The following is an 18,454-nucleotide window of genomic DNA, read 5'->3' on the forward strand; positions in this document are numbered from 1 at the left end:
TGTTTTGCACAAACTATTTAAATGACAAATCTCAATTTTTCCATCTGCAAAAGGATCTCTAACTTCTGTCTACTTTGTTGGGAGGGGAATTTTTGTAATAAATTTATCAATATCATGAAATAGTTTGAAATGTGCTAAGCAATATTTTGCCAGCTGTTTGTTTCCTGGCAGATTCATTTTGTTTCAGAACACCTTTATTCTTTTTTAAGTCTTTTTCTTCATTTCAATTATAATCTTTTTTGTAAAGCCTAGAACCAAAACACCAAGTCATGAATGATTTTTCTAAAGGTAGGTATAACTTAAGTCTAGAAGGAATTGCAACTGGTTCCAGACATAATACTGCAAAACATTGCTCTTTTTGCAGCTTGATTACAGTTGTCCATTGTGCTTCCTCTCAAACTCTTTGCTGTTGTGGGATTCTAAAGTCCTTAATTTGTTTGTACCATTGCATCAGTCCATATTAAATCCAATGGTTACACACCTGTATTTCTACTTCATAACTCTAAAGAAAGCTACGAACTAGGCTGCCCATCTTCACAGTGCTTTGTTCATGCTGTGTCTAGATTTATCTTCACTGTTTAGTTGATCTTGGAGAGTTCTACTGAAGAGATGCAGCAACATTTGGGCTTAATATTAACACATACTTAAAACCAAAAGCCTTTACTCTTTTAGTTTTTCCCATTGTCTGTCTTTTGAGCAAGAAATGAGGTCAACAATGATGGGGTACTTATTAAAATTTCTTCTATAACATCTCTTTATGCCATATGTGCTTTGGAAAATAACCATTAAGATTAGAACTTTACCATCTTGTTTGTTATGGTTTACTTCCCAGTAATATTGTAGTTCCATAGCCAATGCTGGTTTAGTTCAAGAAGATTAAGATTTGAAATAGAAATATTCTAAATAATTCACATATACAAAATATTTGCTTGGTAAGGGTGATATGTACAGGTTTAAACCGAAATTTAAAAAAAGCAAATGATCACTTTAGAAAGTACTGTACATTCACTTTGCAAACTATTTGACAAGTGAAATTAACTTGGCTTTTATTCTTAAATGGAAGCAGAGAATGAGATATAGTGACAAAAGTAACTAACAAAGTAAGTTATTAGAATTCAAACTTTTGCTACTGAAGCTTACATATTTATACCTATAGGTTATCCTTGTGCAGTATCACAAGCTGAGTCAAGTTGACTTGCAGATAACCTGACTCTTACCTTTTTCTCTTTACAACAGAGAAGTAAAAATGCCCTGAACTTAGGAAAGAGAAAAGGTAAAATGTTTTAAAACCCCAAAGCTGTCTCATATTTTCAAGTGAGGCAATTTTTGCCACAAATCCCCCTGATCTCTTTCATTCTCATCCAGGAATAAGACATTGTGATTAATCAAATTTTCAGACAGTGTTGAGAGGTAACAAGATTATTACTATACATTAATGTTCAGAAAAAGGATTCAGTAATTTAATAATGAACTATGTTGAATGAATTTTTGTTTTCCAAGGGAATGAGGGTCATTGGTATGCAGTTTCATATATCATTTGATTATTGAAGCACAGGAGTAAAGATCAAAACGTAATTCATCTTAAAAGTTACTAAGACATTCGAATGATAGGAGCAAAAATGTGTGTGAATGTACACCAATAACTAGTATTATATATTAGGTACAATCCTAATTGTTTGCGTTAATTCATTATTCTAATTCTCAGAACACCTCCATGGCATGGGTCCATCTCACAAACAAGAAAAATGAAGAAAAGCAAGGTCAAGTACCTCTCAAGGTTACACAGCTAGTAGGTTACACAGTTAGAGTTCAGCCCAACAAACTTGGCTCTTGAGTCCTATTATTTAACCTTTGAATGAGTGTATGTTTGCATGTATTTTCAGCTTCTGCATTTTATTCTGTACATTTCATAAGCAAAGATTATTTACTTAAGCTATGAAATGGAATAATCTGAGCAATGACGACCCGATAACTCATGTTTTACAAACATTTTAGAAATGGCTTATGACAAGTCAGATTTAAGTGTTTTATCTAAAAATAAAAATAAGAATAATTCCTGGTGAAGCAAAAAAGGGATTTGGAAGGAAAGAGGAAAAGAAGCCTTATTGAACAGCAAGAGGAATTCCTGTTAAGTCTACAAGAAAAAAGGTTATTTAGTAGTTATTTACATGAAGTAAATCCTGGAAAAACATATGGGCAGTTTGCAGCTAGAAAAATGAAATCTCCAGCATTCTTATATAGGTGTTTTTCCCCGTCCCCTAATCCTATGTTAATATATTCAATGTGGTCTCTGAATATAAAATTCATTGGTCAAGACTTTCCTCATAATTGCTTGTATTTGAAAAGACTTGTTTGATAAATGCATTATCATCCATAACCTGAAATCAATCAGTAGTTTGTACAGCTGTTAATAATTGATATTGTAAAGAAACAACCTCAGTTCTTTTCACCAGCATCCTCTCTTATAAAATTTAGTACACTGAAGTATAATCTATCATTATATTGATATATGACATATGCCAGCAGTAAGCATGAGTTGTTCATTTTTACCCTAATTCTCCTCCCAGTAGATTTACAGGAGTTCTTTACAGTATGTTCTTTCAGCTAGAGCAGCAGGGGAAGCATTTTGGTTATTTAGGTACTCAGTTAAGAACTTCTATATGTGACTACATATAACAGCACACAGTGCAGAAAAATAACAGGTGTGGAGGCCCTGTAAAATCAAATCCCATCAGCTACTTAGTGGTCCTTGTCCAGAGATCCATGGCATCTGTGGCACAGAGACCAGAACAATAGCTTGTCATTGGACTGGGTTTTGTTCCAGATTGTGGGTTCTGGGGAATATCGAGGAGAATTTTTAAAATGCTTTATATGATGGAAGGCACAAAACACTAGTAAGGAATTATTATAAAGGATTAAATGAACAGATGAAGTGTTCTTGAGTTTAGAAATAAGCATTTTCTGGGAAAGATTGCTCCCGTTGCAGATAACTTAGTAGAAAAGTAAGTAAACCCAAGGGGTGTCTTATCTCACTAGGGTCTTTAAGGAAAAATGAGGGAAAGTACTAGCTCACATTTAACTTCATTTTTCCCATAGTCTTAACTATGATGATTCCAAAGGGAAATGGTAATCAGCTCGCACTTCAAAAAAAAAAAAAAATATCCAGGACTTCAGGGGTTTTATTTTTAAAAGGCATGACCCATGTTTCTGTAACCAACTCACAAAATTAATGAGGCTAAGATTGGCATATATTTCCTCTTTTCAAGTATTAGATAACATTTTAAATAAGAGGCTGTGCAGCACAATCCCTAGAGTAATATTAACTTGCAAGTCATTATAGTGTTTCAAGATGCTGTTTCTCTGATCTGCCAAATGTATAGCCTTTGAGCTATGGCTTTAGCATGTGGCTCTTAGTTACTGCTGACACCATATTTATTTGAAAGGAATCACTCTGGCCAGGTGTCTTCTATTTGTAATTTGATCTTATAAGTAGCTCTGCATCAGAACCAGCATTTCAGTGTCTAATTTGAGCTCTGAGCAAATGTCCTTCACCTTCATGAGAGGCAACTATCCGTCCCAACCAGAGCTGGTAAGGCACATGGAGGGAATCAAGGGTGTGAATCCACACCGGATTTATTAAAGCCCTTCACAGCAGCCACTAGATAGATGACTAGGCCAAGAGCATTGCCTGCTGTCTTTCTAGCTGTGCTGTGTATAATGTTCATATCATTGTTCTGTAGGTTACCTTAAATTACTAAGACAGAGGCTTGAAATAAGTGTAGGGTTTAAATCTCACCAGTGAAGCACAAAATGCAGGATGAAAGTATAGAGAGATCAAAAGAAGTGGTGGGAGGGAAGGAAGACATATCTAAGCAATTTGACTTTTACAGACAACCCAAAGAAAGCTACAGCTGTGTCTATGTTTTTCATCCCAATAACTTCAGCACTAAGTGCCTTGCCAGGTCCATAGTCAGTGTTTAATAAATATTTGTTGGATGGATGATGGATGGATGGATGGATGGATGGATGGATGGATGGATGGATGGATAGAGCCCTGTGATTGCTACCCCAGCTACTATCTGTGCAGACTAAAAAGAGTGAAGATGTGCATGACAATGTGGGGAACAAAAAAGAAGAAAGTGAGAGCCTGAAGAAAGCACAGACTTTTCAGAAAACTAATGAGAGAAGCCAGGTAACATTTGTGTAGGGAACACTATTCTAGCCTCATGGATAAGAGAATCTGGGAGGGAGGAGAGATACAGGAACATGGGAAAAGAGAGAGTATATTTCCTCCACACTCTCCCTTTAAATCAGGGATTGGAAAGAGGACAATGTGACTTAACATTAATGGGGTTGGGCATTTATTGTTATTATATGCCAGGGACTATTCTGAGTGATTAGCAAGATTCACAGTCATTCTGTAGAATAATTACTATTATTTACGTTTTACAGATAAAAATGCTTGTATATAGCAAGTTTTTGTAAGTGGGTTGAGATCATACAGCCAGAAGATGGCAGAATGCAGGCTTCAATACCAGCGTGGAGAATCCATGCTCTTAACAGCTGTTAGGAGGAGGGATTTATCACCTATTATGGCAGAATAAAAGACCTAGTGCTTCCAAATTTGACATTACAAAGCAGTGGACTTCAGTCACCAAAGGAAGGAAGAGGAAAGTTTGTTTTCTTAAATATTTTCTCCTGCTGCACAATTCGCTCTGAAAATAAATGACACCTCTTCTTTGTCCTCATTTGCTTTTACACTCCTTTGTTTTGCATAATATTAAAATAAAGACACAGAGTCATGACTAGTTTTTTCCCAGCTTACCTGTACTTAAGTACTGGAGTGTTTGGAAAGCCAGCAGCTCATATTGCTCAGCTTTAATCCAGCAGTTGAGCAAATGTCCTGATCATTGTGCAGTGTTCACACCCAGGCTTGGTGGCAAGTACAGTGCCCAGTATCAACAGTGACAGGGAATGGAAAGCTGCCCTAATTGACAGCTGTAATTTTTTTGACGAAACAGAAATGAACATATCCATGCATTCACACACAAAATTCGAAAATAGTTCTAAGATTAGAAAGTACTAACCTGATGTAGAAAAACAGGTGATCCTACTTCATACTTATATGCCACCCCAATGCAAAATGAAGAACACATAATAATTAATTAGCTTTTAAAGTTTCAACAAAGGAGCAATGCATTTGAATTTCAGTTATAACCTCCCTCTCTTAGGAAGTATCTTTCTTTCAAAACTATTAGGTATTAGTTGACCACCACCGGTGGCTCCCACAGAGGTTAAATCTAACCTGATTTTTCCTATCAGAGTACATGAGGGGAATTTTTGAAACCTCTTTCTTGCAAGGAATTACCTTGTAGAGCTGAAGTACCTTGGCAAAGGTTTTTATAGCACTATAGGCAGGTTGTAAAACAAATGGAAAATGTTAAAGAATGATCTGTAGAATGCAGAATTAAAGTGTTTTGAGCGATTCATCTATCTGTGGGGATTTTTATCATCTCCATATCATTTGAGATACAGCAAGGTCTTTGATTGGTCAAGATGAATAGTACTAATGATTCCTCAGAAATTCAAAGGCTTAGTATTAATTACTTCCCAACAGCTGGCTGTATTTATAGTACTGCTAAGGATAAGTAGCTGAGTAAGGATATTGCCGATTTAGAAATGTCCCTAAACAATTTACCCTCCCTTCCCAGAGTAGTAGCTGTAGAAAGAAATGGAAGGTTCAAAGCTTCTATCCTGACAACCAGGACTGATGCCTGTCAACAGCAGTTTTACTTGGTCCTCACAGTATTTTTTTTCTTTCAAGTAAATTAGTTAACAACATTTCAAAATCAAGAGATTCCTAGGATGAACAATGAAGCAGTGCCAGACTTCATGAACTTCTTGTACAGAATTTCTTAGAACATTCTGCAGTGGTGGAAATGTTCCTGTGCAGCAGCTACTAGCCACATATGGTTATTAAGCATTCAAATGTAGTTAGTGTGACTGAGAAACTAGATTTGATTTTATTTTTTACTTTTTTTGATAAACTGAATTTTGTTCACTTTAAATACCTGATGTTTCTATAGCCACTGATGAGTAGGACCATTGACATTGAACACTGCAGTTCCAGGACAGCCAAGCAGGATCCAGGAGTCCTAACATCAAAGTAATAAGTATATGGGCTTCTCCCAGCCTCTCAGATCACAGAGGAAATGATAAGCAGGTTTTCTTTGTTTTGTCTTGTTTTGTTTTTAATGAAAAGCAACTCCCACTTGCACTGTCTTTTTTTTTTATTCAAGCTGCTTCTAAATTGCATTGGGAATCATTGAGTACTTCAGTTAACACAGAATTAAGATGGTATCCCAAATACTTTATTGATCACCTTTAATGACTTGAGGATTGATGGAGAAATAGTGTCTACTTAGATTTTGCTTTACTTATTTCTCAGCATATCTCTCTTCTTATGGATTACTTTCTCTTTTAAAATATACCCACATTTAAGTCACATATGAGTATATCTAATAAGATAATGAAAATCAGGCAGAAAATCTTAGTTTTCATAGCTTAATGATAGTTAGGGAATAGATCAACAATAACAACAACAGAGAACAATATTTAACTTAAATTTTATATTAATGAAAATTTCAAAACATCCAGGTTCAAAAAAGGAAGGCTTTTATTTTTTAAAATAAAAATAATTCTAAAAATCTTAAAACATTTGGGAGTATATGTTTATAATTAAATGCATTCAAAATTAAACTCATATAAATCGTTTTTGGTCGAGAAGAAAAAGTGTAGATAGAAGAAGGAAGCATATCTCAATTTTTCAAGTTTTTGTTTGACAAATAGTTCACAAGGAAATTTTATCTGACATTCAAACTTAAGCTCAAGAATTTACTTAAGTTGGCTGTTGGCATATTTTAAAGAAGTAGAATATTCTGTGATTAAAAATAAAGAAAATATTAGGAAGATGAATCTCTGTTCATCATCCTTTGTCAAACCTGGTGATGACTGTTGCCCTCTTTGGGGCACATTGGTCATTCAACTGTGGAAAGTAGACATTTGGGAAACAGCATGGTGTCTCCCTCTTAGTTATCCTACCAGGTGCTGTTGATTTTTTACTTTTCAGACCAGTACCTTCTCAGTTCATTCTTATGACATCTCTCCTGCACACCCACCTGCCTATTGTCTCACTCCCACTCCTGAAACATCCTCCTAACTGCTTCTCCTGCATCCACTGTTCCAAGCCTTACAGTGCAGCTACAGTGAATTTAAGAGAAAACTAATCTATTTATGCTTTTCTCATGATTTAAAATGGTGTGTTTCAAGAAACACCCCAAATCTTTAATTAGCTAAAAGATCCTATATGATCTGATCTAGCTTCTGCTACCTTGCTAGCTTTGAAAAGAGCCATATTCTTTAGGGTTAGTAGTAGTGCTCTTAAAATAACAGTAGCTTTAGCACAGAAGTTTGTATCTTAGGTTAATGGCAATCCAAAGACTGGTATAGTAAATTCATTGTTCTCTGGGATCTAGGCTGCTTTCATCTTGACATTTTGCCATCCTCATAACACAATTTCCAACTTTAAGGTCGAAAGTGGCTGTTCTAGCTACACTATCACACCTTCATTCCAGTCAGCACAAAAGCAGAAAGGGAAAGAATTGGTAAGTCCCTTGAAAATGGGATACATGGGATGAAAAAATATTAATAAGACATGAAATGTCTTTGACTTACACATTCTGTCTTATTTTCCTGACCTTGGCTGATTTGTAAGTATGTCCAAAATAATTTTTCTAATTGGCAACATTCATCATTTAAAATCCTTTTCACCCAAGGGTGCTTTGTGACAGAGAAGGTGAACACTAAACTGTGGCCTGCAGAAGATCAAGTCTAACACCAGGCCCAGAACAAGAAGAGGAGAAATTAAACCTGTGTATATGGAATCTCAGAAACTTAGAAAATTCTCTGCTGTTCAGAAAGAAAGAGAATAAGTGAAATATTGTGAGACTCAAAAAATGACTACATGTTTGTCGTGAGAAATACTTCAAATCTTAAAATTGCATGCCTTAATACATTTTATTTGTTAAGTATTGAGGCTAAGAGGAATTGTTGCTCATGAGAGACAAAGGTCTGAAAAAGAAAACAATCACTGGACTTGTATTTAATCACTTTTTATTTTCTCAGATCTCGGTCATGTCATTATCTGGCTTTTGTGCTTACATAACTTAATTAAGCAAGTTCAGGCATCAGTGGGAATAGGAGAGCAAGATGAAAGGGTAACAATTTAAATGGATTGCCAGCAGATGCGTGATATGGATGGAGATGAAGCCTATTAAGGACCTCATTCAGGAAGAAGCTCTTGACATTGATCATTTGTGAAAGGGAATTTTTTTTTCTTACCCACATACTTGGTTTTGTACACTTGTCTACAAACCTTAAGCAGTAGTACATCTGATCATCAACTTGTGGAATTACTAACACGGAGCCACTTTGAAAGAGCAGACAAGGTTATTAACTTTTGTAGGAAATGAAAATTTGGCCTTAATATACATGTGAAATTGAATTGTCTGTAGCACAAAGCTTTGGAGATTACCCATGCAAAATGAGAAAACTATCTAAATTTAAAATTGTCCTCAGTACAGTGAAATGTAATTTTGCAAACCACATTTTTACTGCAGTGAAATCTGTGAAGAGATTGGCTCTATTAATTTAGATTTAAACAGAGGCTCCGTGTCTTCTAAAAATGGTAAATGAGATGGAAAATGTACTTTAAGGAGAAAAAAGAGTTTTTGAAAATGCTGCAGGCAGGCTCCATACTCCACATCTTTGAGTCTACTCTGAGACCAGTTGGCTTCAGAAGAAGGTCTTGATATACTGTGACAGGTAGTTGGAATAAGAACATGCAGACAACACCTCAGTTACATGTAGCAGGCTTCAAGAATAGGATAAGAAGCAAATCAAGTAAAACCCAAAGCCGAAGTCACTGACAGCTCTTACTTAATAGTAGGTAGCTGAGTCCTTGACAGAAAAAGAAAAGATTAAAAAGAAATTGAATGTATTTTCTCAAATATCAAATAACTTTCTTACAATCCCTGCCTGAAAAGATAGTGTAGGTAGGGGATTTGATGACACAAACTACCTTCTCACACAAAAGTTTTTTGTATGAAAAGAAATTAAGTTTTCCATTCCCTACTTTGAGTTTCTTTAGGTTACAAGGACAAAACATGTCTTATTAATTAAATCATTAATTAAGTAGATTACTATGTTTTGGGGACCATGATTTCATAACTTATTGTTTAGCTATCGAGAATACATACATGCCAGAATAATAAAATCAGTTGTCCTTTCCTCATCTTTACATTGTTTTCTTTTTGCTTTCAAGGTATTGCTGTGCTTTACTTACATCTCTTTGAAGTGTTCGGGGACCCTGCCTACCTCCAGATGGCACATTGCTATGTGAAGCAAAGCCTGAACTGTTTGACCAAGCGTTCCATTACCTTCCTTTGCGGCGATGCAGGACCCCTTGCGGTGGCCGCTGTGCTGTATAGCAAGATGAACAATGAGAAGCAGGCAGATGATTGCATCACACGGTAATCATGTTTCTTTGTAAGGATTATTACCTAAACGTATTGCATTTTGCATATATCAGCAAAAAAACATTCTAGTGAATACTTTTCTTGGCAGATAAATTTTATTCCTGCATTTGATCAGTTCTTATATATTTTTCCTGTGTTGTAGTTAAGAAACAACCATTGTAATCCCTATTTTATTGCAAGATACAAGACATCGTCATGTTCCAGATTAAACATGAGTTCAGTAACATTTGTGAGATCAAAAACCTAATCATGTGATTGCTAATCCAGCATCAGAAATTCAAAGAAATGCATTTAAATTCTTGCATTTGAGCCTAGAAAGGCATCCTAAGGGGCCACAACTAATTCAAGACTGCCTTTCTCAGGGACAATGCCATGTAAATCCAGATTTCCATTTTTAATACAAGTCATGGCACTCTACTGGAACCTTATGAATTATGAATTACTAAACTTTTATATTAATAAAGTTTATTTGTTGCCTTATTAGAGTTTATTGAGCATGCCTTTGAATTTACTGAGGAATCTGACTGCCATGCAACTCCGTGTAGGGCTCATAGGCTCCCACTGAGCATGTTTACACTAACAGGAGAGTTGCAACTCAGCAGCATTTTAATCAGTGATTATCACTGAATTGTCCATGGTTTTTCATTCCCAGTATTCTCTATTATAAATTACCACCCAAATAACATTATCATCACCAGTAAAGTTAGTTAAGGATCTCTTAGTTAAACAGTTGGCCTTCCATATCCACAGGTTTACATCCATAGATTTAGCTGTGGATCAAAAATATTACAAAAAAATTTTCTTTTGTACTGAATAGTACAGACTGTTTTTTTTACATATTGTTATTCTCTAAGCAATACAACTATTTACATAGTTTTTATATTGCATTGAGTATTGTAAGTAATCTGGGGATGATTTAAAGTAGATGGGAAGGATAAGTATAGATTATATGCTACTATGCCATTTCATATGAGGGTCTTGAACATTCACAGATTTCAGTACCCACCAGAGAAATGGGAACCAATCCCTATGAATACCAAGGGGTGACTGGTACTGTGTGGTGGTGTGTGTTTCATCAACAGGCTTTTTGGACATAATTATGTTGTATTTAAAGAAATAAATATTCATGCCCATATTGTTTAACCCCACATGTACACAAATTGGCAAAAGCATACACAAACAAATTCTCCCTCTTCCTTCAATTTTTCTTTATTATATTTTTCTATTTTTTTCTTATTACTATTTTCATATTGTAACTTTCACTGGAATTTTTTATTTTTTACTTTTTTTTGGGGGGGGGGGGATTGAACCCAAGGGTGCTTAACCCCCAAGCCATATCCCCAGCCCTTTTTTCATATTTTATTTAGAGACAGGGCCTCACTAAGTTGCTTAGGGCCTTGCTAAGTTGATGAAGCTGACTTTGAACTCACAATCCTCCTGCCTCAGCCTCCCAAGCAGCTGGGATTATAGGCATGTGCTACTGCACCTGGCTTCCACTGGAAATTGTAAGAGAAGGAGAAAATGAGTGGGTCAAGGAGTCTTTTACTCTATAATGCTTTGTTAATAATTATATTAAATAATCCCCTGAATTGACATATGTTTTAGTGAGCTCTTGCATCACTGTGACCAAAAGACTTGACAAGAACAATGTAGAACAGGAAAAGTTTATTTGGGGGCTCATGGTTTCAAAGGTCAGTGTCCATGGTTGGCCAACTCCATAGCTCTGAACCTGGGGTGAGGCAGAATATCAGGGTGGAAGGATATGTCAGAGGAAAGCAGTTCAAGACATTGCAATCAGGAAGCAGAGAGCTTTGCCCACCATCAACAAAATATAAATCCTAAAGGCAAACCGAGCCATTGACATATCTCCTCCAACCATACCTCTTACAATTACCACCCAGTTAATTCATAACAGTGGATTAGGTTAAGGTTCTCATGACCCAATCATTTCATCTCTAAAAATTCTTGTATTGTCTCACACATGAGCTTTTGCAGGACTCTAAACCATTTTTTTATGTATAACTATGCTACATCTATTAAAGGCTATAAATTATGTAGTACAACTTATTTAGTGTATATGGAAGAAAAAACTCCAAAATTGTATTTCAAGGCTGGGAAATATTTAGGATAAAACATATTACCAAGCTTGATCAAAATGGCAAATGGAATGATTGCTTTAAAGTTTAATTAAAATATTTTCCTTCCATAACAATTGACTTGTGTGAGACTAACCAATACAAAAGCTATTCCATACTTAAGTTTGAAACACAGAAACTACCTTTTTTCTTGGGCAGTTTAAAAAACCTCACAAGGTTCATAAGATAGTCTTATTCAGTGAATTGCTCTTAAATACCATCAAATTAAATTGTAGTGCTCCCATATTTTACAGATGATGCCGCCATTTCCCAATATATGCGCAGCCAAATAGTAAGAGTTTGCTGTGTGAGGAATGTTAATGGTATTCGGTAAAAACAGGGTATTCAGATTTGGGATTGTATTCAAACACTAGTTAAACAAAATTAAATATACACCTCTACTGGCTGCTCAGAATCTTTAGTAGTTTATGTGCATAGAGAAACACTGCAACTCTAGAGAGCACCATTTACTAAACTTACATAGACACCTGTCTTCGCACATCTTGAAGACCTAGTCTAAGAAACATTCTTTGGGAAATAATACCAAACATCAATGTTGGTTTATTAAAATCAGAAGAATGAGTTAAGATTCTGTTTTTTCTTGGTAACAAAATTTTTTATATTTTATATCTTTTAATATTTTTTATGAGATTTTCAAGAATATAACTGGAAGACTTATTAAGGTTAAAAATTAGGAATACAGATATATGACAGAAAAATACACTATTTAGATTTTTAAAGTTCATGGTAGAACAGAAAGAAGAATTATTTGTATATGCTTGCTTCATCTTTCAAATTTCCTCCCTTTCAGTGGAATAATTTATAATTCTTTATGGTTTGATTTTAGAAAATTCAAAATTATTTGGTATCAGTAGGTATTAAATAAACCTACATGCTTGTTTTACTTTTTTACCAACCTCCTTTCTCTTATCATACCCCTTTTGGGATTTGTTGTAGAGGCTGTGTTGTGTTCCACTGCCAATATCAATCATATTCTAGCTCATCTTTCCATTACATTTCTTTTATGTAATGGTCTTTCAAAATCTTAATTTTGAGTTTTAAAATCCAAAAGGACCTCTGAAATCATCAAAAACCTAATTCTTCAACAAAGAAACTGAAATTCAAATAAATTAGTTTTTTTCCTTGGGTAGAAATCTTAACCTTGGGCCTTTGAGAATCTTGTGTTTTTGTTGTTGTTGTTGTTTTTTTTTTTTTTTTTTTTTTGGGGGGGGGGGGTGTGCTAGGAATTGAACCCAGAGACACTGAACCACTGAGCTACATCCCCAGTCTTTTTATATTTTATTTTGGGACAGGGTCTCACTAAGTTGCTTAAGGACTCTCCAGGTTGCTGAGGCTGGCTTTGAATTTGTGATCCTCCTGCCTCAGCCTCCTGAGCCATTGGGATTACAAGCATGCATCATCATGCCTGGCTGACCATTTTTACTTCTCTGGCAAGGGTTCCTGACTCCTCAAAAGGAGTGTGTATGTGTTCTTGTTCATATTGTCCTGCTGATGACCAAGGGATGGAAGAGTGGACAACAGTACATAGTGGTACACAGTGGTAGTTCTTTCTACTGCCTGATATATATCATGTCCACTTTTACCCTTCTTTCTACACAGAGGTATTAGTACTACAGCCCAAATAGAAATCATAGCCTGTTAGGTACCCAATTAGGTGACAAACCTGACATATATAGTGCTTTAGAGCCATACTTAGACTGATGAAGAGCTTTAGCTTTCTAGACAGGAAATGTATCAACTTTCTGCTTTTGTAGTGTGATGGGTCAGAAAAGAACTACTTTTTTTTTTTTTTTTTTTTAACTTACAAACCTTTTGATATAATACAAAACCAAAAAACTCTCCCAATAACACCCTGAGGAAATACTGCTAGTTCTGGGATAGAAGTAGCCTATTTCTAAATGTCTTTATTTTTCCTTCAGTGACATTTCAGTGACTTCCTTATCTCTCTTTTAAAGATTGGGTGTTATTAATATCAACATAATCAAAACAAATAAATGGAGCTGGAACAATATGCTTGTGGGTTTGAGAGTTTACAAAAATACAAAATAACCATTATGATTTATGAATGCTATTATTATTTTATCATAGCATGTGAAACATGCAGTCAAAAGTCCAACTGTTGCTAACCTCTGATTCAACTGGTTTAGTGATATGAATTAAAATCCAGGGAAAAAAATGAAATACTTCCCTTGTTACCCTAAAATCCATTGAAGAGATACTTTGAGCATATTTTACTTTTAAGTATATTAAAAGTATTTGCTACCTGCTTTGAACAACCTAAATTAATTAGAATACTAATTTTGTATTGCCACCTAATGGTAGTATGAGTGATAACATTGGCAAAGAGAAAGAAATGGCAATTTCTAATTTCAAGCATTTTATTTTGACAGGAACCTCATTAGCAGTAAAAGAATAATTGTTCTGAGTAATATATCCATAGTGCATGTTTGCTTTAAAAAGTATCCTAAATTCTCCCTTTTGAATAGTTCTTTGATTTCCTTTGCAAAAACAAATCAAAAATGCTTTTTAAAATCTAAATTCTATATAACTCAATGCATTTATATTAAAATGATAATAGGTTCTTATCTAAGTGCAAACATTCATTCTGTTTACTACAACAGTTTTAAACAGATTTGTGTTCTTTATAGTCTCAGTGATACTGAGGTACCATATCTGGTTTGAGGAAAAAAAGAGAATTCTTCTTAATAAATGCTTTTGAATTCTTTTGAAAATTAGGGATGTATATGTGTGTGAATGTTTATACATATGTATATGGTACTGAAATAAAAAACATAGTGGCCCATAATTCTGCCACCCACATAGCCATGAATGATGATGAGCAAAGGTTAAACAAAGTATTACGAAAAAATACAAAGAAACATCTGACCATGGTGACCCTGTTTCTAACATAACCTCTGCTCCACTGTGAGTTTATTGCTTATTTTTTAAAGGAGAAAAAAATTACATGAGCCAACATTTGCATATTAATTTGAGATGCCTCAGTTCTCAAGGTGTAATGTGAAAAAGTTGTAACTTTTGCAATAACTGCATCTAGCCATGCCCTTTCAAACTCTTCTTTCCTATTGAAAAGGAAGTTCCCTTGAAATCTCCTTTATACCTTTTTCTTTGCCTTTGTTTCATCACTATTAGCTGCTTTCAGTCACTAAAATCATCTAATTCTGTCTTTTTAAAACATGTCCTCTTCATTTTAAATGAAATGAAGAGGACATGTTTCAAATCTTTCCCCTCAAAGCTTATGGACGTAGTAAAGAGGGAGGATTATTTTCCTTTTCACAGGTATGCTCCCTGTGGAGCTGAGATTCTCCACTCTCCCTATTGGTGTACAACCTGGTGTTTACTTGGGTTTCTTTTATTCTTGTTTTTTGATAAATATGGGTGGCCCCCATATATTAGCAGGGGGGGTGCTGTATACCTTCTCAGCTATACCCTGACCTCTGAGTATGTTAAAATGAAAGCATAAGTTAGTTGTACATTCTGCCAAATGTGCAAACATTTGTTAGAAAGAAGATCCACATACATACACACATGCAGATAGTTTCCTACTCTGTTCTTATACCTCAGAGAAAGCCACATCATCCTCAGACCCTTCTTAGAGTAAATATAAAACCTATTTCAGTCTGTAGCTAAGCGAGTATATACAGCCCCCACTGCACTTTCAAAATTCTGTGTGAATAGCAAAGACATTTCTCTATCACATTTACTCCTCTACCCCCTGCTAAAAGGAAAAAAAGTTTCATTCTCAGAGTTTAACTATCAAATGTGATTTCTTTTCCAGTCTTATTTACCTCCATCTTTAACTTCCTCCTATCTTCTGATTCCCTGGGGCTTCCCTCTCTGGTCCTCTGGGAAGAAAACTTCAGACTTTAGTTATCCTGCTCTGTCATGTACTTCTCATGGCTGTCTGCATCTGGGGCTAGATGATGTGGAGGATAGAAAGAGGAATAAAGTGGTGAGGTTCACCCTTCCCCCAGGGAAATACAGCTCCTCATATCTGTGAGAAAGTTTTCTTCCTTTGGAGTTCTGGCTCCTGTGAGTTCCATTGCTTTTACTTCTGCTGGTAACATAAGATTTCCTGTAGACTGGAGCACAAAGAAAAAATTACCCTCCCTCTCCAGGTATTAGGCTCTCCCTTTCCTGTTCATCCTTGAGACAGAAGTAAAGGACTGCTTTTAGGGCTATCAGCCCACAGGGAGCCACCTCTAGGCTTTGGGCCAGGGGCATACCAGAGAGGAAAATATGACAAACTTACCTTTAGTTTGATGGATCTTCAAATTATGGTCTTTTTCCCCATTTTGCCTTCTTATGTTTACTTTTCAGGGTTCTCAAATAGCTGCTTCATGTTTTCTGTCCAGCTTTAGGAGACTATATTTAGTGGAAGAGGTATGATTGAGTGTGCTTACTCCATCTTACCTGGGACCAGTAACAAAAATAACTTTTTGTCTGAGAAACTGAACTGAGTTTGTCAATAGAGACCTAATAGATTATAATACATCCACTTAGATCAACAGTCCTCTGTAACTGTTATAAAGAAAGAATCTGTGCCAGTATGTAATGGTTGTAAAGATGTGTTATTCAATAAAGGTGCAGAACATGGTGGGATATATTTATATTTATAAATATGTGTTTTTTATGTCTGTATGTACATAAAATAAATTTAGGAATACATACCAAAAAAAAAAAAATTGGTCACCAAGGTCATTTCTGAAGATAAGAACTAGAAGGCTGAGAGACTGGAAGACAGGGACATGATACTTTTGTGCCATCTACATGTGTTGTCAATTGCAGTAGATCAGGCTGCCATACAGATTATTCACATTAAGGAATAAACCAAGGAAGGAGATGAGTGGGATGCAGCAAGCCTTTCATTTTAAGGAAATAGTGGTCCTTTGTGTGTTCATGTAGTCCTTTCTCCAGGCTGCATGCTCTGATAACCAGCAGTTTGGTTTCTCTGATGCGAGCTGCCTAAGTACTAGTCTTAGGGTATAGTTTCATGAAGAACTAGGAGGTTCCAGGCAGCCTCAGCCATTCACTTGTATTCTTTTCCTTTGATTTTTTTTTTTTTTTTTTTTTTTTGTATGCTCCATTATAAACTAAAGAAAAAAAAAATTTAATTGAGGGCTAAATCTTTGAACCCGGATTGTATACATATATATCTTTATACAAATGTGTTTTATATGCATAAAATATCTATACAGTATGTATGTCTGTGTGTGTGTGTTAATGTAACATTTTTAAGTATTCACCAGTAGCAATCCCTGTCAGATTATTTTAGGCATGCGTTTCTATTCCTAGGCTAATTCACCTAAATAAAATCGATCCCCATGCTCCAAATGAAATGCTGTATGGACGAATGGGCTACATCTATGCTCTTCTTTTTGTCAACAAGAACTTTGGAGTTGAAAAGATTCCTCAAAGCCATATTCAGCAGGTACCACAAATTGATGCTTTTTAGAAGTCTTTTTGGGAGCCCATTTACTTGCTCATTGCCGAACCTATTACCTTTGTCTCTCCAGTTAGCACATCCTCCTACTTAAGAAACCGGGTGTATCTTGACCTTTAGAAGTCAGACACAGAGGACCAACAGTAATTCACACTAAATGCTGCTGGAAACACTGGGGAGGGACTTAAGTCAGAAGACCGCCTGCTCCATTTGAGAGTTTAGAGACTCTTTCAGAGGGAGGTCAGGGCTAGATTTCACCCCCCAGATGCAGATGTCTCCTTTTGTGCCTGGAGGAGTTTATGCTTTCCTTTGACAAGTGAATTCTTGTAGCACTAGTAAAAAAAGTTCAAGATCCTCCTTGTCTTTCCTCACTTCATTTCTCACTTCTCTGAGACACTCACTTCTCTTCAGTTGAAGTAAACAGTGCCCCTCCCTGGCAGAAGTTTAATGTACCTCATTTTTCAGTACCTCATAGCAAAAAGCTCCTTGCCTCCACCAAAAATTTTTTATTCTAATTGTCTTGTTATTTCGTTTGGCTTTCTCTCTGTAGATTTGTGAAACAGTGTTAACCTCTGGAGAAAACCTAGCTAGAAAGAGAAACTTCACTGCAAAGTCTCCACTGATGTATGAATGGTACCAGGAATATTATGTGGGGGCTGCTCATGGCCTGGCAGGAATTTATTACTACCTGATGCAGGTAATGGATGAGTATGATGAGACTTTAAAATTTGCCTCCTGACTGACACATGCACTGTATTGGGTAGGAACACAGACCCTACAGCTCTGTTTTATCCTTCTGGCAACTACAGCATCATGTCAGTTGCTTGACCCAGACAAACAATGGTAACTTTGGCCACAGTGCATTTTAAAGTGTATAAACTTAAAGACACTGTGCTTTGAGTTGACATTTGATTTGTAGGTGACTATACCTTCCTACCTATTGCCACTCATGATGACTAAAGAATTTTGACCTGTAATTCAATATGAAGTGCCCTTTGCTCTTCTCTTTCAGCAAATGCCTTTAATTAACATATTCCCGTATTATAAGATAAAATCCATTGAAACAAATTTTCTAGGAGTGAAACTAAAATCAGTAGAAAACAAATGAGTATGTTACCTGTAGCTCTTCAGTGAATTTTGAATAATATACCTGAAAAACAGCTGAATGTATTCTGCCCAGCTAGGCGCAGTGGTGCACACCTATAATCCCTGAACTAGATAGACGAGCAGTGAAGGCCAGC

General features: G+C 35.7%; 1 protein-coding gene across 2 annotated transcripts in view; it reads left to right on the top strand.

Annotated features, from left to right (window-relative positions):
* Positions 1–18,454, top strand: part of Lancl1 (LanC like glutathione S-transferase 1) — a 34,177-nt gene that overhangs the window by 7,312 nt on the left and 8,411 nt on the right. For both annotated transcript variants that reach the window (XM_027941907.2, XM_027941906.2), the window contains exons 4-6: positions 9,383–9,590; positions 17,066–17,201; positions 17,764–17,910. In XM_027941907.2, coding sequence (XP_027797708.1) covers positions 9,383–9,590; positions 17,066–17,201; positions 17,764–17,910 — 491 coding nt within the window. The remainder of the gene's footprint in view (positions 1–9,382; positions 9,591–17,065; positions 17,202–17,763; positions 17,911–18,454) is intronic.

This window comes from Marmota flaviventris, chromosome 11, assembly GCF_047511675.1.
Source record: "Marmota flaviventris isolate mMarFla1 chromosome 11, mMarFla1.hap1, whole genome shotgun sequence".
In the NCBI taxonomy this organism is placed as follows: Eukaryota; Metazoa; Chordata; class Mammalia; order Rodentia; family Sciuridae; genus Marmota; species Marmota flaviventris.